General features: G+C 37.8%; 1 protein-coding gene across 1 annotated transcript; it reads right to left on the minus strand.

The window, feature by feature from the left end:
• Positions 1-17,367: 17,367 nt before the first annotated feature.
• On the minus strand, positions 17,368-23,129 carry LOC133523356 (dynein axonemal light chain 1-like). The gene is made up of 5 exons (XM_061858883.1): positions 22,901-23,129; positions 22,647-22,814; positions 20,518-20,629; positions 18,490-18,636; positions 17,368-17,677 (listed from the first exon to the last, which is right to left on the minus strand). The coding sequence occupies exons 2-5, from the start codon at positions 22,799-22,801 to the stop codon at positions 17,534-17,536; spliced, it is 558 nt and encodes a 185-aa protein (XP_061714867.1). The 5' UTR covers positions 22,802-22,814; positions 22,901-23,129; the 3' UTR covers positions 17,368-17,533.
• Between the last annotated feature and the right edge of the window lie 2,654 nt (positions 23,130-25,783).

A 25,783-nucleotide genomic window follows, 5' to 3' on the forward strand; every position in this document is an offset into this window, starting at 1 on the left:
TATAAGGGTTCCTAGTTGACTACGGAACTCTAAAAAAGCAAAACGTACAGTATTGAACTCATTAAAAAAAATATCATCGAGGGCCAAAATCCAGCGAGGAAAATGTTGAGAATGTACTGTATGGATAAATGACCACTAATGTTCTCTTAAATAGTCAAATATGTGGGTAAAACGTTAGGAAAACAGGCGACTTTCCTGTAGACATTGTAAAAGTTAACGAGCATGCATAAACTGTACGGGGCAGCACAGGAGATGTTAGATTTTTGGCGCAAGGTGTAAACGTGGGCTACATTGGAAGCATAAACTTCACGTTTACGAGATGGCAGAACTTACTATGCACAGGAAAATGTACGAGAACGGTAGATGGTAGCACTTGCTTTGGCGTGAAGTGTCAATGTACATGTTTATATATCCGATTCAGGCCACAAGATGGCAGACCCTCCAACGTGCACGGTCTCTGTACGCACGTTTAAAAGAACTTGTGACAAACAACTTTAGACCATATAACAAGTAGGTCATGTAAGGTGGTAACTATCGTTGATGACTTAACTTTAGGCGATAAGTCGTAATGGCGTACCCAAAAGTGGCCAACGCACAGATTCGTTTCTATCTTGGGAACACTAAGTGGTGGTAAAGCTGTATTCAAATTTAAAATTTACTACCCTCTGCCCACTTTGTCCTCACCTCCACGTAAGTGGTTGTAACTCATAGTGTTGTATTCCTGCTGGTGAGTTAGGTTGTCAAAGCTCATCGAGGGTGCGGAGTGTTAGGGTCGGCAACGCGCATGTAACTCCTCTGGAGTTGCAGGCGTACATAGGCTACGGAGACCGTTTACCATCAGGCGGGCCGTATGCTTGTATGCGACGTAGTATAAAAAAAACCATATTATTATTTTATGCTAACTAATACTTATCATAATATTAAAATTATTGTCTGTCTATTACCATATGCTACTGAATCGGTTTTGATAAAATTTAGCATGTACGCTTAAGCCATGCCTGCCTAGTCTTCATCAAGGCGTAAGTTGCTTTATTTTAGTAAACATTAGGAATATTTGGCATAAAGATTAAAGAGAGTTACTTTGTTATGTAGCGGTTTGGTTGATAAAGGTATTCTATCTTAAAACTTGTCAGTAGTTCCTTTTACTGAGCCATAAAATAAATAAAGTACCTACTTAATCATTTCCTCGACTGCAGTAGGCACCTATTCTAGCGTACATACTACGGGGAAGTATCTTACTGTTTGCAGAGCTTATGCCTTACACAATAAGATCGACTGATGGTCAGCGCGTCTCCAGTAGGTACCCACCGACCCGTATTTATGCAGATGTCTCTCAAGTTTTTTCCTCAATTTGCCCGCAGCCTTTCGCCCCTCCATTACAAACTTCTCGGCTTCATTAGAGGATTTAAAACGCAAATTTCCTTTTCGATTGTAACTTTTTTCCACTTCTTGAAAGGAAGCTTCTTTTAAACTTGAAAAGAAAATTAGTATCCTTCCCTTTGAGGGGCGGAACGTATTTTTAAAAGACTCGTTTGGGTACCACTCGAGTCAATCTGCTAGAATAATAATGTTCCACTCGTTTTTATTGGCTGCAATTATTTGTCTGGCTGTACTGCATTGTAATGTGCTAAAATGAATACATAGCATAATATGAATATTTTTTCCTTCTTGTTAGACGGAGATGATACGTGTCACGATTTTTATCTACTTATTCAACGTTAAAATGTATTCAATTTAAAAAAATGCTTTTATTTATAAATTAAATATTTGTGATGCTTGTGAAACGCTCCTTCACAATAATTTATATGATTATATTCCTACCAATGTGTAAACCGTCCAATTTTGTTACAATTATGCATAGATTGGCTTAAAGACGCCCCAATCCTCGCTAAGTCAATAACAAGCAGAACCGCAGTAAGTAGATTGCCTCCACATACCTACGCTAAATGCGTTACTCCGAGTAATCCGCTAACAAGCCAACAATGAGAGGTTTGTGTATCACCCCTGGAGCCTATTACTGTCTGGAGAGTATCCCCGCCCCTTCTTACGTTATCCCCAACCCCTGACACCTTGTCGCTCGCGGGAACTCGCCGAGCTAGAGCACGCTACGGGCGAGATGAGTAATATATTACTGTGACAAGGTTGTAAAACCCCCGGCGGAATAATTTGGTACAATGTGTACACAATGGAAGCGATTACTCTCCCCCGCGACATGATTTTATTTGTGTAGTTATTGCGTCGCCGAAGAGATATTTAAATTTCATTAGGTTTGTTTTACACTTAATTTGTGAGGGGTTGTATTGTATTGTTGGGGTGGAGCTGTGAGCTTTTCAACTTGCCTCGATTACCCCTGGCGTATTACAATCTCGATTTATATTATAGATGCCTGCACCAGATAGTGCGACGCTTCTATTATCGCTATCTGATCATTTTAACATTAGGATTATTTAATGCTTAAATCTAGCTATTAGTGTTACGTTTCATACTTATGTCGGTTTTGTATTACTTACGGATTACTTACTCGCAACTAGGCTGATGACAAAGTAACAATTTGTATTTTTTTACTTACATATAAATTAAAATATAAATTCCTAATATTTAAAGAAAAAATATAGATCTTTAAAGAAAGTATTATTATTTAATTGTCTATAAATAACGGCTATAATAACATTATAGTTTGGCAAGCCATTTCTGTCAGTAGAAAAAGGCGGCAAATTTATAAATGTAGACGCAAAGGGTTGCACTCCCATAGACCATTTGAATTTCGCGCCTTTTTCCGATAAAGTAGGTCTGTCAGAGTATAAATAATAATTTTGGTACCTATTATAACATAAAAATACACATGTAACTGATCAAAATTTAGGGAATTAAATACGTTATGTCTTTAATTACAACAAGCAGGACTTACAAAAGAATTTAAATCTGGTCGGTAACACGCTAACGCCAGAATAAATATAATTATAGTATCGTCTTCGGTTATGAAAATTCAGTACCAATATAAAACCAATCCAATATGAATATCAATGCGTTGTCCTCATACACACGTGTGTGTATTCTAGAGCCAGCGAAGGAACTTCACCAATTCGTTTTCGGTATAATTTTGACGCATCGGTCATTCGATAATAAAGCCCCTATTCCCTGCAAGTACGGAGCTGTAAATTGGTTACCGAGCAAGCTGGTAAAGGCGCGTTTATATAGCACCGCGGCTAAGTGAGAATATTTCGCAGACGCAGACTCCATTAGTGGTGCTCGCCGGACTGTCACAATCATTTTTCTTTCCCGCCACCGCTAATTCTCGGCCGCGCTTCGCTGGCCACGAACTAGACTCGAAACTCTTTGGTACTTTCCTAGTATGTATTTCGGACATCCGGTTCTGTAAGATTTTTCGGATGTCCACGTTAAAATATTTAAGATCAAATTGCCCAATTTATTATGCTACATTAAATTATGGAGTAACAAATATATAAAAAAAACATACAACCGAATTGATAACCTCCTCTTTTGAAATCTTGAAGTCGGTTAATAAATAATAAATATTATAGGACATTATTACACAAATTGACTAAGTACCACAGTAAGCTCAATAAGGCTTGTCTTGGGGGTACTTAGACAACGATATATATATAATATATAAATATTTATAAATACTTAAATACATAAAAAACACCCATGACTCAGGAACAAATATCCATGCTCATCACACGAATAAATGCCCTTGCCAGGATTTGAACCCGGGACCATCAGCTTCGTAAGCAGGGTCACTACCCACTAGGTCAAACCGGTCGTCATCTACATTGAAAGCAATTGAGGCGCAGTAGTTTCAGAAAAGGGATTTTTTTTTAAAGTCGTAGCTCTTTTTTGAAGTACAATATGGCTGCCATAAATTTGATTACCAACTTGACGTATTTCTCGGGGGACTGTATTGATTCGAATTTTGAGTTGTTGTCGATAAAAAAAATCAAGCACAGAGGTCTAAATTGAACTTTGAAAATCTGTACAATTATGTACAAGAGCCAAAAATATGAAAATTGTTTCTAAAAATTGTGGGGTTTAAGGGTCGGCAACGCGCATGTAACTCCTCTGGAGTTGCAGGCGTACATAGGCTACGGAGACTGCTTACCATCAGGCGGGCCGTATGCTTGTTTGCCACCGATGTAGTATTTAAAAAAAGGTATTTGTTTTTTTCATGTAGGCGCTTGAAAGTCAACTGAAGAGCTTAATTAAAGCAAAAGGATCAAGAGCGGTGGGGCGTGTTTCCCAGACTTTTATTACTCGAGAGGGGTTGGTCATTAGCAGGATAAAGCGCCTGCCACCTGATAAAGTGCGTTTTGTTGCTCGCTTACATATTTCTACTCTATATAACCCGATATTTCAACGAAAAGCGATTTATTTGCGCCATAACCGAGAACTTGGCGAATGGTGTTTTTAAAAGTAAAGGTAATTAGGTGGGGAACTAGACAACTTGTGGATACTGTATATTGTGAAATATAAATATTTCCTAGTTGGTCCTCCTTTCCAACGGCTATTCTTAAGCAATATCTATAGGGACCTTGAATGAATTTGAAATGAAGAAAAAATAACCCGTATCTGCGCGGTTTTATACATTTTCAGCAACGACGCAGAAAACGTAAAAAAAACTTGTCCTTGACATCTTGAAATTTTTTTTTGACATTCGATAATTAACTCTCCTAGGAATAGGTCAGATTTAAAATTACCCTGTATTGTAGATATTCGTAGTATCTAAAAAGACCACTTATGTTTACTGGCATATGAAGTTAATTCCGCAGTGGCTACGTAGCGCACACAATGATAAGCCATAATTACGTATTAATTATTCATAATTCAAGTATAAATGCCCTAAATAATAAACAATAGTGTTACCATCCCATTATTAACAATTTACGTACCTATCCGCTTGCCTCGCTACCGAAATGATTGATGAGCTTCCACGCTTCCTATCCAATGAGTAATAGAGTGCCACGAACATATGAATTCCTTACCGCGAAACGGTAATACGACATAGATGACAACTATTATTCCAATGGATACACATATTATACTAAATCCAATGTGCTCATAATTACTTGGGAGTTGAAACTGTGAGAACAAATTGAGACAATAAATAATAAATAAATAATAAATAAATATTATAGGACATTATTACACAAATTGACTAAGTCCCACAGTAAGCTCAATAAGGCTTGTATTGTAGGTACCTAGACAACGATATATATAATATATAATTATAAATACTTAAATACATAGAAAACACCCATGACTCAGAAACAAATATCCGTGTTCATCACACAAATATATGCTCTTACCAGGATTTGAACCCGGGACCATCAGCTTAATAGGCAGGGTCACTACCCACTAGGCCAAACCGGTCGGTCGACAATAAATGTAGACTGAACAAATCTATGAATAAATTGCATTAAAATGTGTTTGCCACACGTAACAAGTTCTACAAGTACTGAAAAAACCGGACAAGTGCAAGTCGGACTGGCCCTTCAAGGATTCCGTACAAATTTAACTTATTTTATTATAAATTTATAGTTCTGAGAATTTTTCTTGTACTTGTAGTGTAAGACGATACTACTTTAAAAAAAAAACTTAAATCTAGGTCAACGGGAAGTACTTACCCTATAAATTTTATTTCCCTTGAGAGTGTCAAAATATACGTTTTTGCGGCATAAATGCCGCATCTTTTTTTACCTTGTCTTAGAAGTTTGACTTTTTCACAGCTTCAAGGAACTAGTTGTTCAAGCTGAGTATATGGTTTTAACTCGATATCTCCACGCGTTCTCGAGATAAAGGGTCTTGACAGTCAAATAGACGGACGGAAGAACGGACGGACAGACGGACAATAGAGTGATCCTTAAGGGTTCAGTTCTTTCCTTTTAAAGTAAAATGATCTCGCCTATAAGGGTGCAGTTCAAAAATTAGCTTTTGTTTCTCTTAACTTTGCAGTGTCTACAGGGAAGACGCGAACGAGTTAAGCATACGATAAAATGTGTTGTCATAAGGAAAGAAAGACTTACACATAGCAAGACACCTTTAGTTTGTACGTGCTTAGTCATTAGAGCTAAGTAGTGTATCATACCCGTGGAGGCGTTGAATGCAATAGAAAACATTAGAGCGTTGTCTCGTCTTCCAGAAGACTAAGATTTGAAGGAAAAGGAGCAGAAAGCATGTAGCCAAGTGAAGCCTATCTCCTAAGCTACTTAAGTACGCAAATAGCTAGCGAAAATAAAGTTTCCCCCAAGACTATGAGTGTAATAAAGTTGTTTTTATGTGATGGAAGCGCGGATCTAGGTTCGCCCCTGATGTGCCCCGGGGCGAAAAATCCCGGGTCGAGGGTAATAAATGCGATTAGACAAATATTTCCTGACGCACACCACTTTTTCCAAAACTTGGCGAATAAATCAGATCGGCGGTGCGTCGCAGTTTTCGCGTCGTCTTGCCAAATTTATGTACCGATCGGCCCTTTCGTATGGAGATGTGTCCCGCTATTTACATATAAATACCTCGATTATTTGAATTATTCAATCGAGAGGGGGCGGCCCTGACAAATCACTTCCTCGGGAGATGGCACAAGTCGCAAGGCTCGATGTCGAATTGACATGTGGTGGGATCGCGGCAGCGGTAGCGCTCCATGTGTGCTTACGTGAGCGGCTAACTTCGCCCGCCTACCGTATTATTTGCTTTACAACTTTATATCGGAATAACAAAATACCACCGATACAGATGTCAATAAGCATTCTCGAAACCCGTTCTCAATAGGAGCTGAGCATGAGCAAGGACTAAATAAGTTTTTTGTCAAAAAAACATTTTTAATACAAGCTTTATTGCTGACTATACTTTTCTTTCAACAGGCAACTAGTAGGTAGGTAATTGAGACAATTCCAACAAATCCAAATTGCGTTGTTTTTATCACAAAGTTCCTATGGCCACCTATTGCATTGCCACCCAACTTACATATGTACCTATGTGAAGTTTCAGCTCAATCGAATAATCGGAAGTGGGTCTAATTTAGCTTGCAAGATTTAACTATTGACGACCTGTCTGGCCTAGTGGGTAGTTACGCTGCTTCGTGTGATGAGCACGGTTCCTGAGTCATGGGTATTTTCTATGTATTTTAATATTTATTTATTATATATATCGTTGTCTAAGTACTCTAAACATAAGCTTTATTGAGCTTACTGTAGAACTTATATCCAATTTGTGTAGTAATGTCTTATAATATTTATTTATTTATAAGATTTATTCCGAACAAACACATCACAAACAAATGAACATTGCAAGTTAAATAAAAGCTTGTACCTAATAAAATACTGTCTTGTCGAATAGGTAGGTAGGTAGGTTTAATAATTCATTTAACGCGTGACGTTTACTTAATGCTTCAGTCCTGAACCATCAACTCTTGAATATAAATTATGAGTTTTTTTTTTAATAATCATCAGATGATAAAAAGGCGGCCAGGTCGTGCCGTGGACTGCGGAGGTGTCAACGCGTGTCAACCTTCAACTTCCGTTCACTGGAAGTTTAGAATATTATAGATCGTGTCATTCACGACGAGGCGTGCCTTGACACGTATTGTCATGTTATTAAAGGTCAGATTTGACAAATTTGCGCGTCATCGTGGATGACACGAACTGTAACAGATTCAGTGCCAGCGTAAGCTACGCGCTACGAGCGTAGCCGATAAAACGGGAAAACCCGTATGTAGCGGTAAGCGCCCACGAACAAAGAACCCGCCCGGGTGGCTGTGAATGTGTTAATTGTACACAAATATGTGAACAAATCGTCAAGACGAATGCATGTTCATTTATTTTTAAGCTCCATGGCCGCTCCGATATACCTGATGGCTGTACAAGTGAAAGATTGCAGCTATGCACTTTCAGTCGTCAACGGATTTCCATCGCTGTAAATATTTTTTTCATCACACTTAACACTTGCTCGTAAAAGGAATTATTAGTGTTATTACACATAGGTAGGTTTACTAGGCAATGCGCCGTAAATCCTAAATATAGACCTTGGTTGTGGTAATGTACGCCCGAAAATATGCAGAAATTTAATTTTTTCTCGATTTTTCCTCACAAGGGATGGGAAACATTGTGTGTGCCACGGGCGGTAGAGGAATCAAGGACTTGTGTTAATCAAGCTCTCGGCTTCGGGCTTTAATTCACACTCGTTCGTTAATTATTCTTGACCGCCCTTAATAGACAATATGTACTAATATAATTTTGTATCATACTAAATCATAAATCATGAAATGAGGCTAGTCGAAGTTTATAAGTTTTACAACGCCATTTGAGAAACTTTTATTCTCGCTTGGATTACGAGTTTTCTACCTACTCTTTGACTTGCATACGAGCAAAACGAAATGTAAAAGCAACTATTTACAAAGCACTGGGCGTAGGTAGTTTCCCCGCATTTTTATGTCCTCTCACGTGCCATTTAGTCCGGGAAATAGAAGTTTTTGTATGGAAATCGGACGCACTAAACCCCCGAGCTCTGGGCGGGCTTTCCGCCTATTGTTGTTATGTAACAGCCACATAAAACTTTATCATTCTCATATAAAACCAAATTGGTTGTTTTTCGTCTATTTGTCTAGGTGCTGGCTACCGACAATGCTACGTTTAGAAGTTTGAAAAAGTTGACAATTTAGAACATCTATCGTAGAAATCCTCAGATTGTACCATTTACGTATAGATTTTTGGACTCGGGTACGTCCTTAAACTACGTCCAAAAGAGAGGTATGGGCATTGTGAATGTCATCTTGCTTTGTGTGGTAGGGCACAGCGCAGCGGATGTCATTCCAGATCTAGAGCAGAGCCCAACTGGGGAAGTACCTCCACCTTACAGAAAACTGCAGCCAAATAACACACTCGACCCTACTCATAGTGTTGTGTTCCTGCCGGTGAGAAAGGTTGCCAGAGCTCAACGAGGGGTGGGGGGTTAGGGTCGGCAACAAATATCAAATATCAAACATTTATTCAGCAAATAGGCCACAGGGGCACTTTTACATGTCCATTTTTACAAACAATAAATTAAAAAAAAAAACAATTACAAATATCGAATCTATGAAATAATAAATACTTTATTAGAGATGTATACTGTCTCTAAATGTCAAATTACACAAAAAAAAACTATGATAAAAAAATAAAACCATAAAATACTAAAATTCTTTAGAGATGTGTAAGTCTCTACGTGTCAGAGATAAAATATAAAAATATATATTAAATTATCCTTAGAGATGTAGAGGGTCGCCAAGGCTTGAATTCTTATATAAATAATTAAAAGACAAAAAAATTAAAACAGACAAGAACCGAATGAAGTGTCTCACGTTAATGTCACTCAAAAGTAAAGTTACATACTTTAACATAACCTGTACCCCGTGTAAGCTTAAACAGACCGGTCTCCACAAACAGCACCCGTTCACGAGTATGACGTGTATCTCAGCCATCGCCTCCCTCAACCTTCATTCGGGAAAGTGGCGACCCGATCAACGACGCCACCGTAAGTAAAGACTTTTAAGCGAGCATGACATGTTCAAGCTGCCGGGTTGTATTAATATAAATATAATAAAAAAAAATGTGAGATACAACATTTGTGCTTGTAAGTTACATTAAAGACGGCATAGCGCCACATAAACGCGCAACGCGCATGTAACTCCTCAGGAGTTGCAGGCGTACATAGGCTACGGAGACTGCTTACCATCAGGCGGGCCGTATGTTTGTTTGCCACCGACGTAGTATTGAAAAAAAAGATGCTGGGTGTAATAGCTTGCTTGAATATGGGCTTGTTTTCACATTGATTAATATATTGATTAGCGTTAACTCAGTCTGGCAAAGAGAGCCGAAAAGAACATAGGTATAAATCGTGTCATTAACAACGCGTGCCTTGACACGTAATGTCATGTCATTAAAGGTTACATTTGGTAAATTTGCGCGTCATCGTGGATGACAGGAACAATAGATGTTACGAATCTGTTTTACTATACGTTCGACTCTCCTATGGTTAGTAGGACTCAACTTTATGAGATTGAGAAACGCTGAAGCGCCTTCTACTTCACTGTCTTGCCGAATACAATATTAGACACTACTTTCCATATTTTATTCAATTGTGAATTGTAACTGGTCCGCCTATCTATGGCGAAGGCGTCGAGAATACCCGTCCTGCAGTGGGTAAGGGCAGCCGTTCACATCAGATAACGTTTGATATGCTAATGGTGGCAGCAAATGCTCGTGTAATGAGCGCGACGGTTTAGCGCCCGCCGATACCATTGTGCATTAGTGGCGAGACCGCTTTTTGATAGGTATATTAATATATTTGTGCCATTGGGTCATTTAACTTGTTATTTGCTGTTGTTCCGTAACGTGAGGCAGGGGATTAATAAAATATAAAGATTGTTAGAAAAAATGCTTTAACACGTACTTCTTACCTATACCTGGTTAGTAGATATCTATTTGTACCTAGTCAATAAACAAAATTACAAAAAAAGGCCGCTTTAGTGGGTTACAATTCCATATAAAGACTATTTAAAGTGTGACCTAGGCTACGTAACCAAGGCAATCAGACACACTGTTTTTCACCTGATTATTACCCTTTATAATTAACAGAGGGAACATATTTGGAAAAACCTTATTTAACCTATAACCTATATTAGGATAAGTCGTTAAAAAAACAAACTGATTGAAATACACATCATACCTAGAATACACTAACTAGTAACTACACACTCTTTTTGGGTTCAAGCTGGTACCTAACCGAACCTAACACGCCAGCGTTGTCGCACTGGACTTGTAGCGGGCTTAAACAAGCTTCTGGCTGCAAACAGAAGCCCTCTCCACACACGCGATTGCAACGGCCGTGTACTCGTGTTAGGGTCGAGTAAAATTTGCGGATTAAGATGTTATCGCAAAGAACTTGACGCTCGCGCAACCGCGATCGCCATCATCAGTCGCTAATGCCCGCTAATGCCGCCATTGTTCGAGCGCTGATGTATCGAGTGCGTATTGTTCACTGCAACCGCCGGTTTTCGAGTATTAAGTATATACTAAAATAAAAAGGCACGGTTTCTTGGTTAAAGATCTGCTTCTAAGTAAGAACCCGTGTTTTCCGTGTTGCTATAGTCCGTCTACGTTAACTTTGGACTGACTTGAATATAATAACTTGAGGCGTTTCATTATAAGCGTTATATTTTCATAGAAATTGTACGTTAAATATGACATTGCCACACTTTAAAAATGCCATTCAGAATAAGTTTGGTCAGACTCTAGCGCCAAGTCGCCAACACAAGCACAGGGCGCATTTAGAAATTTAGCAATCTACCTTGCGCTTCCAATACAACATTTATTTGTTGTAGTATTCATATTAGTATAATATACCTATAATTCGTTGTGACTTTGTACTATTATTGAACTTTATTTAGAGGCAGTCAATCTAATTAATATGTATTTTGACTTCAACCTTATGCATGCGTCGCGCTCTACATAAGTACAGCATAAGAAATTTGATGTAATGTGGGTTAAATTCGTGTACAGTCATGTTCTTCAAAAGCGGTATGTATTACTGGAACTATTTTTACACACTTTTATTTAGTTTCACCGCGTATCTTCTTTGTATAAATCTACACATATATATGTGCTTCAAATCTTGTAACTTAAATTTGAACCACTTCCTGGTGTCTGTTTGAGCTGAAATTTGTTATACTTCCGTATTTCCGATGACGATGCAATAGAGTATGCTAACATGGAGCTGATCTGTAGATGCAGTCGGAAGGTAGTCAATTAAAGAAACTCTTCGATGGGAAAACGTAAACATATTGAGTATAGGCTCATTTGAAAGGTAATTGAAGTAATTTAGACATACAAAAAAGAAAAAGTGCAGTCGGCAATAAAAAAGTGTGTCAAAAATATTTTTGACGGTTACTTGTTTCATACATAAGTAAACTTAGAAGACTGCTTACCATCAAGCGAGCCGTATGCTTGTTTGTCACCGACGTAGTATGGGTAGATAAAACTTTAATAATCGTATTAGTTCTTAACCCAATTAATAGGTAAAGTGGGTAAGGATTTCATATCGTTATTATTAAGAAGAAAGGCTTCGTTGACATAGGCACGACACAATAAAATATACACAATCCTAAACGACCCCAAAGTGCACTTTAAATATTGAGACGGTTTCTGATCGCATCGGCTATCGATCGCTGCCGAACCTCTCCGGCCACTTTTCCACCCTCTCTGTAAAGTAAATCGCATTTACAACGTTTCAGCCTCGCTAACATGTTAAAACAGAACTAATGGACATTCGCTCCAGTCTCAGCCCGCAGGAGACGAATAATACAAGTAAAATGGTCCCATCTCCACGCTTCATTAATTTTATTGCCCTGAGGCGCTCGGAGTCGGAGGCTGTCGCCGGCGAAAACAGGGCATTATTCCATGCTGCCAGCGACTTAAATTAAATAAACACAAACCATTATGGCTATTTTGGAATGCACTTGCTTCATTGTCTATTCGACAACTGTCAACATTTTGGCACGGCGGTAATCCTTTACAATGGCTGCTTTACATGAACATGTAGATGTAGGATAGGATGGCGGCACAATGCGCTAATGTAATGGAGATATTAGCGCGAGAGCGTAGCGGAATAATTCAGACATGGGTTTTTTGTCTGCGCGTCACACAATGGGATTATTCGCCATTGATCATTGCTTATTATAAGTAGCAACGGAGGGTGCGTAACATGAAAACTAAATTTGGTTTATCGGCTATTATGGAAAGTAGGTGTTAATCTTGAAACAGTAATTTATTATACGATCGTGACTTCCTCGTTTTGAATGAGGTTTCATGGTTTCGGTGAAGTGGGGTTGCATTTGTTTCGCAATTATTAGCCCTTTCTGCTCACGACTCTGAATACGCGGCTGATTCCGTTAAGTACTTTAATTAACCTACATTTATGTGTATCTACCTAGTGGATACTTCGTTTTTTTAATCTCGTCATCCCGTCAGTATTTGCCAATAATTAGCATTGTTATTATCCATATAGGTTCTGTTTAACATATTTAACACAACTGGCAATAAAACCGCGTTCGATACGATTGTCTTTTCTTGATGTGAAATTTAAATATTTACAGAGATTGTTCAGACTGTAAAGTTTAATAAAGACAAAAATGGGTACAAGTAGCAAACAAACAAAAGATAATTAATGAGGGGTAAGTGGAGGTTAGGTGGCCGTAACCTCTTAAGTCACAAGCCGTGGTCGGTTTCAACAATGCCCTCAGCACAGGGGACAAAGGCACAGCCCACCAGCCGGTACAACTGGCTCACACACAGATTTTATAAGACAAGTTGTCACTCCCGCAGACAATAGTTAACAGCATGTATAAGTAAGAGTTAAAATAATTGAAAAAGAGTAGGTATAGTATAGGTAGGTCCTTTATGCTGATAAAACTTCAATTAATTATTTGTTCTCAGCTGTGTGACACCTAGGTATAGTGACCTGTAATAATCTTCGAAGGCAGCAAAAATATGTGACACGCTCTTATGGCTCTACAAATAAGATCGTGTCAGATATTTTTACAGTCTTCATTGTGTAACATATTAATACATAAGTAATTTTGAAAGAGAATTTAAATGACACGTGAAAGAGAAATGGTAAAGTAGTACATAAATTATATATACTAATAAACGAGAGTTTATAGGATTCTTTTTGAGAAGCGTTAATAATTGATCCCGAAAAAAAAGTTTAACTAAATACACCTATACCCATAGTTATCTCTGGAAAGATTGAATACCTACTGGAAACTGAAATTTTCTCTTCTTTCTCCCAGAATGCCCTTAACTACTAATGTTTACTCTACTCGCAGCGCGACAAAGGGCCGGAACTATTGTTTGTTGGAAAAGCTTTATTCGGCGTCCCTCGCCGCTTGCGCCGACAATAGGTTAGCCAACTTAAAATATATCACACCACGTTGGCGCAGTGTGAATCTAAATGTTTTCCAACCGTTTGTTTTCACAATAGGATAAAAATTATAATTTTTTTTAATTTTGTAGGTTATGTAATTCTAATTACTTAGGTATTTTAATAATTGCTCAAACCGTTGCAAGTACCTAAGAAAACCATAATATAGAAGTTTTTCGATAAGTACTTATGGATTTTTATTAAGCTCTTTTAATTTGCTTCGTGGTTATCCTATAAAATTGTCAACATATAAACATCGTTAGTAATATCTAACTTACGTATCTTTGTAAGCGAGTAGTTAGTTACAATTAAAATATCGTGTTATTTTATGATAAAAGTACGTACCTACTGGTAAAGCCAGAAAAAAGTGTCTTATCCATACAAGTCCAACCTAGGGCGGGGGCGCTGGAGAGTTGAAAATTATCCTTTTCACGAACGACCTTAAGCATAATAGAGAAAGCACTTAAGCCATTTTCTCCGCCTTTGAGTGGCGTAAGTGCGCCCGTTTGCCGCGGCCACGTCTCTTGAGCTAGAAAATCAGCCATTACAGTCGAATAGGCGTCATGAGCGGGACCGATCCCGGCCGGCCTAATGTGCTGCTGGGCGGCGCTTACAGCAATTAGGCTACATGCGAGCAAATGGATTGTGCATTACTGACGACAAGGATTGATTTATTGGTCGCAAGGGTCACCACATGCGAATGTAACTTCGCGCACATTCAATTACAGTTTACATTATAAATCGCAAACCGACCAGGTGGCTGAAATACAGTTATTTGTTCAAACAATCGGTCCGGTAGACGACAATACTTTAGTATTAATACGACGCGATGAAGGTGACCCCGAAATGATTGCTTAGTCCTAGTGTGTCGTGTGTCCTTGCGTCGAAGGAATGACATTACGTAATGAAGAGTCCCGATTTTTTTTCCAATGACTGTCATGAAAGCCGTTAAGCGATGTTATCCAGGTGTCACGCAATCGAATCGCCGATTCTGTAGCTAATTGTTTTGATGGACTAATGTTACGTATATGTTCAGCAATAAAGCAATATTTTTTGAAGAAAAATATACAGAAAGGCAAAGTACATAATATGATTTTCGTATTCTGCAGAGTCAGAGGTCTTTACGTTATCTTCTCAATATTCCTTTATGCAAAGATGATATGTCAGCGGCTGGGTAAGCGTGCCGACTGTGTACCGACCTATGAATAATAAATGTGCCGAGCTGCCCGATTGGGGAAATTGAATTTTATAGTTCGTAACACATTGGAGGACAGATGTCACAAAATGGCCGCGCCGGCGGCGGGAGCCGTAATCGAAATGTCAAATAGAAATCAAAATTAGGTCGATTGTAGTGTTAATAATTAAATAATGACGGAGTGAGGCATGTGTGCGCATTAGAGTGGGGCCTGGCCGCTCCGGCCCGAGGTGTGAGCCTCATTGTGATTAACAGAGTTACTTCTGTTTGGGTGGACGATTATTGGTCCATTAACCAGAGTACACAATAGATGGCTTTCCATTAAATTATTGAAAAGCATTCAAATGTCAGTGCGGCACCGATACGTGGCTCGCTCACGCGACACGTTTATTGCATGTACATGGTCGGTATTCGAAATTAATTGCTTTGATAGGTGTCTATTTTAAAAGCAACAACCCGACATGGCGCTCACGTATTAAATGTCATTTCGTTAAACCATTGGTTTGTATTTTATACTCGTATACCTACGCTCTAATACAAACAAAAAGGTAAAAATAAATTAGTAATGCAATTAAGCCTCCTATTTTTATGTATTGCAGTGACATCTACTTTTCTTACCAATTACCTAAAACAAAAGTACCTATCGCCGCGTGGAATCTATCCGGAACCCATGAGGGTTATTTGGAACATAATCAGTTGTAAGTTAGTAGGTCTGAGTATTGTTTACCACATGTTTACCAGTAGATGAGCAACGTCATTTATTGTTTTAATAATTCATGATACCTACATTTGTTCCAAAAACAATCTTCAAAAGTTAAATGTTATAAGATATCATATCACGTTAATAATTCGATTTGGCCTTCGAGTGATGTATTATTACCGTTAATTGATTCCCCCTAAGCGAAACTCCCTGAGCGGTTCTGAATTAGATAAATTCGCGCTATCCGTTTACATCATTAAATTTTATTAGTGGCAACACAATAGCGTCGCCGGGAGACACTTTTCCGTCCCCCACCAATCCGCATTTCCTTTTGCCGCGAATTAAGCAGGCTATTAAGTCGGCTTTCAGACGTATGACGAATCATTATTGCGGGCAACAATAGTTTCTCTCTTTTGTACTTAAGTGATACGCGATGAATAACCTGAGTGGACCGAAATTTTTGGGTGCTCACGGCTATAACCCCGAATTTCGTCAATTGCGGGCATTTTTCTCTGTCACTCTAATTACGTCTTAGTGAGAGTAAATGTGAAAGATCCCCGCAATTTGCGAATTTCGGTTTTCGCAGTAGGCCCCCAGTTCTGATAGACCCGAATTCCTGAGACGGAACGTAGCATGGCGTTGTTTTTCGATCTAAGCTAATGTATCACATAAATATTTTCGTAATATTTCATTTGATTATAGGTATATATGAGACTCAACGTATAGGTACCTAATAATATCAGCAGCAGAAGTGGAGAAGCAGTCCAGGTGTTCAAAGTGATCTACACAGGTTCTTACGCTCATGTTGTGTTTAGATAATTTTAAACATCTTGCCCGCTTTTCTACTTCTGCTGCTAGCTGTGCATATGTATGTTTCATTAACGGTCATATGTGTCTCAGACTCATTTTTAAGCCTGTCCGTACTCCTTGTTTCATAAGTTTTATTACTTTGTATAGAAGGTAATTAGTAAGCTACTTTTAAAGTTTAAGTTGCCAGGGTAAACAAACAATAGCTGTGGAGTAGTAATACTATTACGACAATTTACGACCAATCAAATATAAAATATAAATTTTAAACAATCAACAAGTGTCAGATTCTGATCTGTCCACAGCAATCATTTTTCGATTAATAGAATTCAATCTTAACGCTCTGTCGTATAGGTTGCGGTACGACATCTAATAGATAGATGGCGTGCACGCCGTTATTAGTGTTGCCAGAGTCATAATCTGTCATAAATGTCAAGCCCGCGCGGCGCGGCGCGGCGATGCAGCGCTATTATTTGTAATATCGTCGTTTCAATTCCAAACCTAAACAAGTGGTTCTCTATCAACCATTGTTGCTGAAAGTGTCACGCAATCACAACTAATTTGGAATATTAACTCCGAGGGACAACGTCGTTCCGTCCGGCATAGTTGAGTAATTGACTTATTACGTGGAAGAATCTTGATACTTAATGACCGAAAATTGTATTCATTTGAAACGCCGAAATGATAAAGAGACATATTTTATATTAGTATATGGTATATTAAAAATAAGGTAATAGATTAGTATGTTATTTAAGTTAAATTAACGACCGTACCTCGTGAGCTTATTGCAGGAGTTCCCAACAAAGGGGGATAGATTCTGATATGGAACCGTTGGAAACACCTGGCTTATTCTAAGATGAGCGTTACTCTCTTATGACGGGAATGCCGTCGAGTTTGGTGATCTGCTGGAGACGGTTGGCGGCTTGGGCTCTCCAGGTGTCAACGTCGGGCTGACTGTCGCATAGAGGGTTCCCACTTAACACCAGGTCTCTCAAGGCTGGACACTCCTGATGGAATAACAATATTTAAGTTTCAACTTAGTAGGCGGCGAATAAATCGGAAACTGTATGTAATAGTTATAGGGACCGTGCGCGTTGGAGGGTCTGCCATCTTGTGGCCTGAATCGGAACAATAAACATGTACATTTACACGTCACGTGTTTTCTTGTGCATAGTAGGTTCTGCCATCTTGTGGGCTACATCGGAACAATAAACATCACACCTACCTACAATAAGATCATATTCAACGCGTCTTAAGTCTCCGGAAAAAAATTAAATGAATAAGTTGACAGTTACATTTGGTACAAGATATACCTATATATCTGGTAATAATATACGAGTAACTATGTATTTTAGGGTCAAATTTCAAATGAGCATTGTTTGCTGTCCCAAGGATATCATTCCAAATACGTTGAACAAACAGTATTGCTATATGTTCATTATATATGTTATAAACTAATAGAAAAATATACGAAGTCCTATCTGGAATTTCAGTTTTTTTCCCAAATTCAAGGCCCAGAACCCTTGTGTATTAACGAAAAGCTAGAACACGTACAATATACAGTCAAAAACTTCCAACAGCGATATAGATCAAACAAAAGAACCACCCGGGCTTGATGATACACGAAATATATGGGTTACACTCATTGATGTAAGTAAAAGGGGTTACACTAGATTAAATCGGGTTCAAAGTCAGCTGCTGCAACCACAATCTCCATAAATGGTGTTATAAGCCCTCACCAAGTTGCGAATGTGGCGCGCTTGACCAGATGCCATTTTTCTTTTTAGGCACGGAACCCTAGAAATAATAATACACATACCTGCAAACGGTTAAATTCAACCCATTCCTTGATGAGCGCGTTTGACAAATAGAATACACGTAAGACCTTCATCGCTCCTATGCCTTTCAGCTTGTCTATGGGGTTGTAGCTCATCCATAGCTCTTCCAGTGTATCGGCGACTGTCTCCTTCAAATTATAATATGTACGTCAATCAATCAAATATAATAAATTCCTCTAAAGCTTACGCGATCTACCGCGTCGTGTAGATTCGTTGAGATTGTAACCCCAACATGTACGTACCTGAATTTGGCATTAAATTAGTAAAAAACATCAAAGACTCTATTCTACTTCTAATCTAAGTACCTACCATAGTTCAAGCCTTTGACTGATCAGCCTCGATTTGAAGCCAATATCACAAAACAGTTTGCAATGCCACTTATGTATAGTATTATTTATCAACATAGTGCATCTCATAATAATTATAAGCCTTTGTCGTAGAAAAGTTCCATTCTGATCTTTATAAACAGTTCCATTTCACCAAATAGCACTATTTAAATGCAAATGCTTCTAGATAAAAACTAAAAAAAAAAACACTATAAGTACCTATGCTTATAAGAGTTCCCTCAATTCCTCCTAGAATCCATCAACATAATTCGAGCTTGACAAAAATGTGGCTTGAAAACATATCTTGCTTAACAAACAACGAAGAGGACAAATCGCCAAACATGAATTATGCGTAGTTGAAGAGTTCCGTTCTGATCATCATCAGAAGTTCCACTTCATCAAATGTCAGTGTACCGTATAAAAATGCTTAGTTTGATAATTAAAATACAAATAAAACTATTTACATACTTTAGAGATTTCAGGAATCCCCTCGATTCCTCATGGATCCCATGAATCGTATTTAATGGGACCAATCTATATGTACATAGGTACTTTTAATTAAAAATAATTTTCAAATTCGGTCGAATAATGACGGAGTTATGAAATAGAAACAAAATAAAAAAACTTCCAACTGAATTGAGAATCTCCTCTTTTTAGGGTTCCGTAGTCAACTAGGAACCCTTATAGTTTCGCCATGTCCGTCTGTCTGTCTGTCTGTCCGAGGCTTTGCTCCGTGGTCGTTAGTGCTAGAAAGCTGAAATTTGGCATGGATCGTAGAATAAAATCTAAATTTTTTTTTAGTGTACCGCCCCTACCCTACACGTAAAGTGCGGGTGAATTTTTTTGTTTGCTTCAACTTTACAGTGTGGGATATCGTTTGAAAGGTCTTTCAAAACTAATAGGGATCTTTAACAAACATTTTTTGATAAAGTTCCGAAAAAAAATGTATCCCCCCCCCTCTAACTTTTGAACCATGGGTCAAAAAAATATGAAAAAAATTGTGAAAGTAGAGCTTAAGAAAGACATTAAATGAAAACTATAGCGGACATGATCAGTTTAGCTGTTTTTGAGTTATCACAAAAAGTTTCCCCTTCATAGTAAAAAGACGTACTGTCCAGAGTTCATCCCTTGGTTAATAATCTACTATACTTTAAAGCTCCAGTTTAGGGTGAATCAACTTTTTTTGTTTTGTTATCCTGTCCCGTTGTCCAAGGGCCAACAGTGGCATAGTTTGTTTGAAGAGACGTTGTATGCCGTTCTATTAACATGCTTAGTAGGGGGCCCATTATGGACATTGGTTATAACGACCACAAAAACGCAAGTTTAATACATTTAAGTACCATAAAATCAGTATTTCAATGAACTTTTGTCCCCTGGACAACTAATCGTAACCATGGCAACGAGTGACGCTAAAAAGTTGATTCTCCCCTTAGCTTATTGTGACGGAAGAGTAAGTACGGAACCCTCCTCTGAGCATGGCCCGATATGCTCTTGGCCGATTTTTTAAATCTTTAAGTCAGTTAAAAATAAATGCACAGAGTGAGTGATTTGGGTAATCATTACATTTATAAGTAATGTTTTGAGCGGTTTATAACGCTACAACTTAGAAGTCTGCTTTTTACATTTTTTCTAACAAATAGATCATTTAAAAAGTTAAGATATACCTAATATAACATAACTCACAATTCCTGCCAAAGATTTAATGTTGTTCCTGCCCAAGGACAGTATCTTCAAATTCTTCATACCTGCGATACCAGCTATTTTGTCGATCATATTGGACGATAAACTCAGTTTCCTGGAAACAATATTAACGTTTTAAATAAAGGTTGGTTATAACACGATTGATTGGTAGGTAGCTGGAACTGGAAAACTACTTTTCCATGGAATATTATTTTTTAATGCGACACGATGGAGTGATCACATTTATGATAGCTTTATTACAGCGGACTTAGCGTTTCATTCTAAGTCAACATCCCTTTTCAAACATTCACTGAAGATTACAAATGAGGGATTTGGAGTGGACAGTCGTTTAAATTAGTTTAGCTAAATAATTATTAAGGTAGTGTATACGACCGTTGTTAATAATCGAGTGGAGGGCGAGCCAGTAGTTCAGTTACTTTGAGATATACATTTAAAAAAGTTCTTAATATAAGGTACTATAATAAAGAGAATTAAAGAAAGAAGAAGAGATTATTCTCAAGTATAAAGCCTGCACCTAACAAACGTCTCTTTTTGACCCGGTGAAGAGGCAGAGAATGCCTTAAGGCATTAATTCTACCATTTGTACTTAATATTATATGTGCAATAAAGTATAAATAAATAAAGAGAATATAAGTTACTATAAAGTGAAGACAGATATAATATTATGCAGATTTGCCTTTTGCTATAGGGACCGTGCGCGTTGGAGGGTCTGCCATCTTGTGGCTTGAATCGGAACCATAAACATGCACATTTACACGTCACGTGTTTTCTTGTGCATAGTAGGTTTTGCCATCTTGTGGGCTACATCGGAACAACACGAGTAAACATCACATTTACGCCTCGCGCCAAAAATCTGACGGCTCCTGTGCTGCCTCCTACAGTTCATGCACGCTTCCTATTTGACTTGTATTCTGATAAATTCTCGGTGACAACTGACAAACAATCGCTTCTCATTGCTAGGAAAAGGTTTTAGGTGTACTAATGTTACTATATCTGTACTTATCTCTATATAGTCACTCCGTCAGGAAAAGCTCTCGAAAATAAAATTAATTTTGCTTTACTAATTCGTTTGTCAAACGACACAACATTAACATTTTCATACGGAAGTCTTTTTCGATAACCTAGACTACTTATCTATAGAAAATCAAAGAAGGTAATCCTATAGGCAAACATATTATTAGAAAAAAGCACGGCTGCTTAAAAAACTGTATGGATGTTGGTTTTTTAGGGATGATCTTTATCATGTTCACCGATTTCAACAGTTTTTATTTTATTTGAAAGGTATTTTTAGTAAAATTTAATTTACACCCGCAAAGGTGGTTAAATTGGGAATTAGGTCAGATGGCAGTCGCTTTCGTAAAAACTAGTGCCTACGCCAAATCTTGGGATTAGTTGTCAAGCGGACCTCAGGCTCCCATGAGCCGTGGCAAAATGCCGGGACAACGCGAGGAAGAAGAAAGGTGGTTAAATTGTTTTTTGTTAATTAAAAAAAGTTATCACAGAAGAAACAGAAGTGTGATTAAATTTTATTCCTGTAATATTTATAATAATATCAATGTTATGTAAAAATTTCATAATTATTCTATGATAAAATTCCGAGATAAAGAGGGGTGGGGGGGACTCGAATCATTTTATTATATTTTCCTTCATAAATAATTTTTCTCCACTATGTAAAATAATAAAAAGTTTTGGAATGAACAATCTGAGCTCTTTCAAACGATATCCCATTTTATCTAGTAACTAGGCTTTGAAATTATCCATATCCAAATTTCAATATTTTCAAATGGATAGCGTATGTAGTTCTTTAGATATTTAGCGATATTACAGACGGACGGATGGACGGACAGAGTCGCACCATAAGGGTTCCTTTTGGACAAACGTATTGTATAGTCTGTCAAACCTTTTCCGTCAGTAAAATAAACCGGCAATTTAAAAAATATAGGCGCGAAAAGCTATCGTTCCAGAAAAAAATTGAATTTGCTCTTTTTCCTACTAATAAAGTTGTTTGATAGACTGTAGTTTTGCTAGATTTCTCTGTGTGTAGTATTGTTTGTCCCCGGTGGCCATTGTCGCGATAGCTGGTCCTCAGGTTATACCATGGTTATACTGACTCGCAAGCGACTAGTGTGGAGAGAACTCCGTCCATCTTCTCAATGGGTGGCCACTGGAACTGGAGCTCTATCACCGTGGCTTCTGCGGCCACTTCCTCCTTTGCCTTCTCCCACCGCGCGATAGCTTCCTTACATGAAGTTGGTTTTAAAGCCATTTTCAGAGTGTAACTGAAAAAAAAGTGCGTAGACTTGCGAATTACACTAAACTTGTTATCAAGTGATAGCAGGTATATCTATGGTCATATAAAGTTTACCTTAACTGAGTAGAAGTAGAATTATTAAATTAGTAGTTATGTTTCCTTTGACAATCTACGAATGACGTTTAATAAACAATGAGAACTCTTTCGAATTTTTATTAGTTAGTTTTATATTTAGGTATTTGTTTACATGTAGTATAAGAATTTGAACCAAAAATCGATTGAAATGTATTATCATTTTAATGTAAAACCTAATTATTGTGGTTGTATACAATATCACTTGTTATCACAATAAAATTATAAAAAGGTAAACAGAATATGAAATAAATATGTCAACATTTAAACACCTCTTCCTTCTTGACAGTAAACATATTCGAATTTTAAAATTACGTACCTATAAAAAGCTCGCATAACACCGTGCAGTACGAACATCGAACTACTCAGTGCTAAATAGTATTTTGAGTCATATCTTGACCTCTCAAATTGGACTTTATTTTGAATATGTTGAAATTACAATTGAATGTAACGGTGTGGGTGTTTTTGGCGGGGTCGCGACGTAAAGCTTTGGAGGGTTTTGCCGGATTGGGGTCGTCCCAGGGTCGACCCGGTCGCGAAATCACGTCGCGCCCTCGCGCCTCCGGTCGTCATGTGTGTTTGTTCAGTGAATTTCAAGTGCACTGATTTTGCGGTCGCTACTTTCAGGGTCTAACGTATGAGAGTTAAAAAAAAAAAAAAAAAAAAAAAAAAATATTTCTATTTCAGAACTATAAAAATTCCATAAAACATTGTTAGTACCATCGTTATAGCTAGGGGTTAGTAAGTACATTAAAATCAAATCAATTTCAAATATAATAAGAATAATAAATAATTAATAATATTGACATAATAACAACAAAAGTAAGTTATGACTTCGTTATGGACGTTTTCCGATGGATAAGACTAACGGGCTCAGAATTATGTTGTGTGCATCACAAGTAGGTAATTGAAGTCATTGAAGTACAGTATTATAAGATTATAAGGTTACAATTTAGTGATGACATCACCAGCCGCCCACCGTAGTTTTGTATACCTAAGTAGGTATTAAAATTTATTACTTATATTTACCCGTATGTGCCTTTAAGACAGTTTTAGTTTAAGCTGCTTATTAGGATGCTACAGTTAGACCAAGATAACTGTGGATTTTAAAAGCACAGACTGTGCAAGTGCAAGTGTTATTTTTACGTCATAATTTCATAGAAGTGTGATTTTAAAAATAACACTGGCACAGTATGGGCTATTAAAATCTCTGCAGACTTATCTTGGTCTAGCCCTATGAAATTATCCGAAAAGGCCATTACTTTCTGCTAGGAACTTAGCGCAGCAGCATTAGCATGAGTATTGTAAGGATTAATCGCATGATCGATTTCCTCCAAATCCTTTCTATTTACCGAAAAGGCCGGGGCTAGAGGGCAAATATGTTTTTTTAAGCTACAAATATTTATTCCACCCTACGGCCTTAAAAAGCGAACATTGCAGCGGCACGCGGCGACACGTGATGCTTTTCGAATTCGCATTCACGGAACGTTTCGCAGCCAGTGAATCTTCACCCTCCGTGTTAGAAAAAACAACTACATACATACTTACTTTGCTCTTTTATAGTTAATGTCCACGTCATAGATTTGAGTTAACAACAATGTTTATATTACGCTCGGCCACTAAACGGGATAGCGCTATCTAGCGAGCAAATCGTACAGCAAAGTTAACTTTACTATTCTGCTTAACGACTCGGGGGAGTAAAATGCTGAGAAAAATCTTGATAGCGTGATTCAGGGATTATAACTACACGGAACTGCGCCATCTAGCATGTTATTTGTGAACTAAATAAAAACCTGCAGGAGTCTCGGGCCCAAAGAGTAAAGTAATGCTCGGCCCTCCGTTTCTAAGAAAAATCTTGATACCGCAAGTCAGGGTTTTTAACTACACGGAACAGCGCCTTATAGCGTGTTATTCGTGAACTAAATAAAATCTGTACTAGTGTACTACTCTGTCTGCACTATTCACGGTGTTTACTAAACGGAACAGCGCCGAGTGTTCCTATCAGTTCCTATATAGAATACTTACCAAATACTTACTTCAAGCGCTAATTACATCCACACTTTCCGATTTCGGGCCCAAAATCAGTTTCGATTTCGAGGCTGATAATCGTTTTCCTTTCACGTAATATCAGCACATCGTTAACAATAAATAAATAAATAAATAAAAATGTTTATTTATCAGCTCACAAAGGATTTGTAACAATTTCACAGTATGATAACAACATTTAAATTCGAGATGAGGTTGTGATCCTTTGTGAGAGACTGGAGTCTGAACTAGGTATAAACCTGTATTACAGTTCACCAGGCTCCCACCCCCGAGAAAACATTAAGTATATATTAATATATAGGTTTTGGTACTAAATCTACAAGTGTACAACAGAACTGATAATAAAATAAAACTAAAAATATCGGAATAATACAAAATATTTGAAATGTAAAAAATACTTTGTCTCTAATTGCAAAAAATGTTTAATGTTTGATATTTTTACATATTAACCATTATTTTACATTTCAAATATTGGAAACGATGTGCTGATATTTGGTGAAACGGAAAAATATTCTGTTTCGGGCCCGAAACGGGTCCTGATAAAGTGTGGATGCAATTGGCACTTTAACTCTTTGGTGTCGTCTAGCCTTTGGCGTACCCTCGTAATTGAAATAAATCCTATGTAGAGTTAAAATTAGTTAGAATATTGCTTCGAACTACTAGTCAGTATTAGATAGAGATAGAAAAGTATATCAACGATGTCTAACCCAAGAAGGTTTACTCTACGTCCGTGGTCTAAACGAATTGACTAACAAGAACAGAGGGCCCACCTCGAACCATGTTCACTGTGTTGCCTCTCTGTCGCACTTGTGAATCCGT

This window comes from Cydia pomonella, chromosome 1, assembly GCF_033807575.1.
Source record: "Cydia pomonella isolate Wapato2018A chromosome 1, ilCydPomo1, whole genome shotgun sequence".
Taxonomy (NCBI): Eukaryota; Metazoa; Arthropoda; class Insecta; order Lepidoptera; family Tortricidae; genus Cydia; species Cydia pomonella.

Coding starts and splice junctions, on each gene's coding strand:
- LOC133523356 (XM_061858883.1), bottom strand. CDS start 22,801: ATGGCTTTAAAACCAACTTCATGTAAGGAAGCTATCGCGCGGTGGGAG. Junction 20,630..22,646: donor TCCACACTAGTCGCTTGCGA/GTCAGTATAACC, acceptor TATTGTTTCCAG/GAAACTGAGTTTATCGTCCA. Junction 18,637..20,517: donor TTAAATCTTTGGCAGGAATT/GTGAGTTATGTT, acceptor TATAATTTGAAG/GAGACAGTCGCCGATACACT.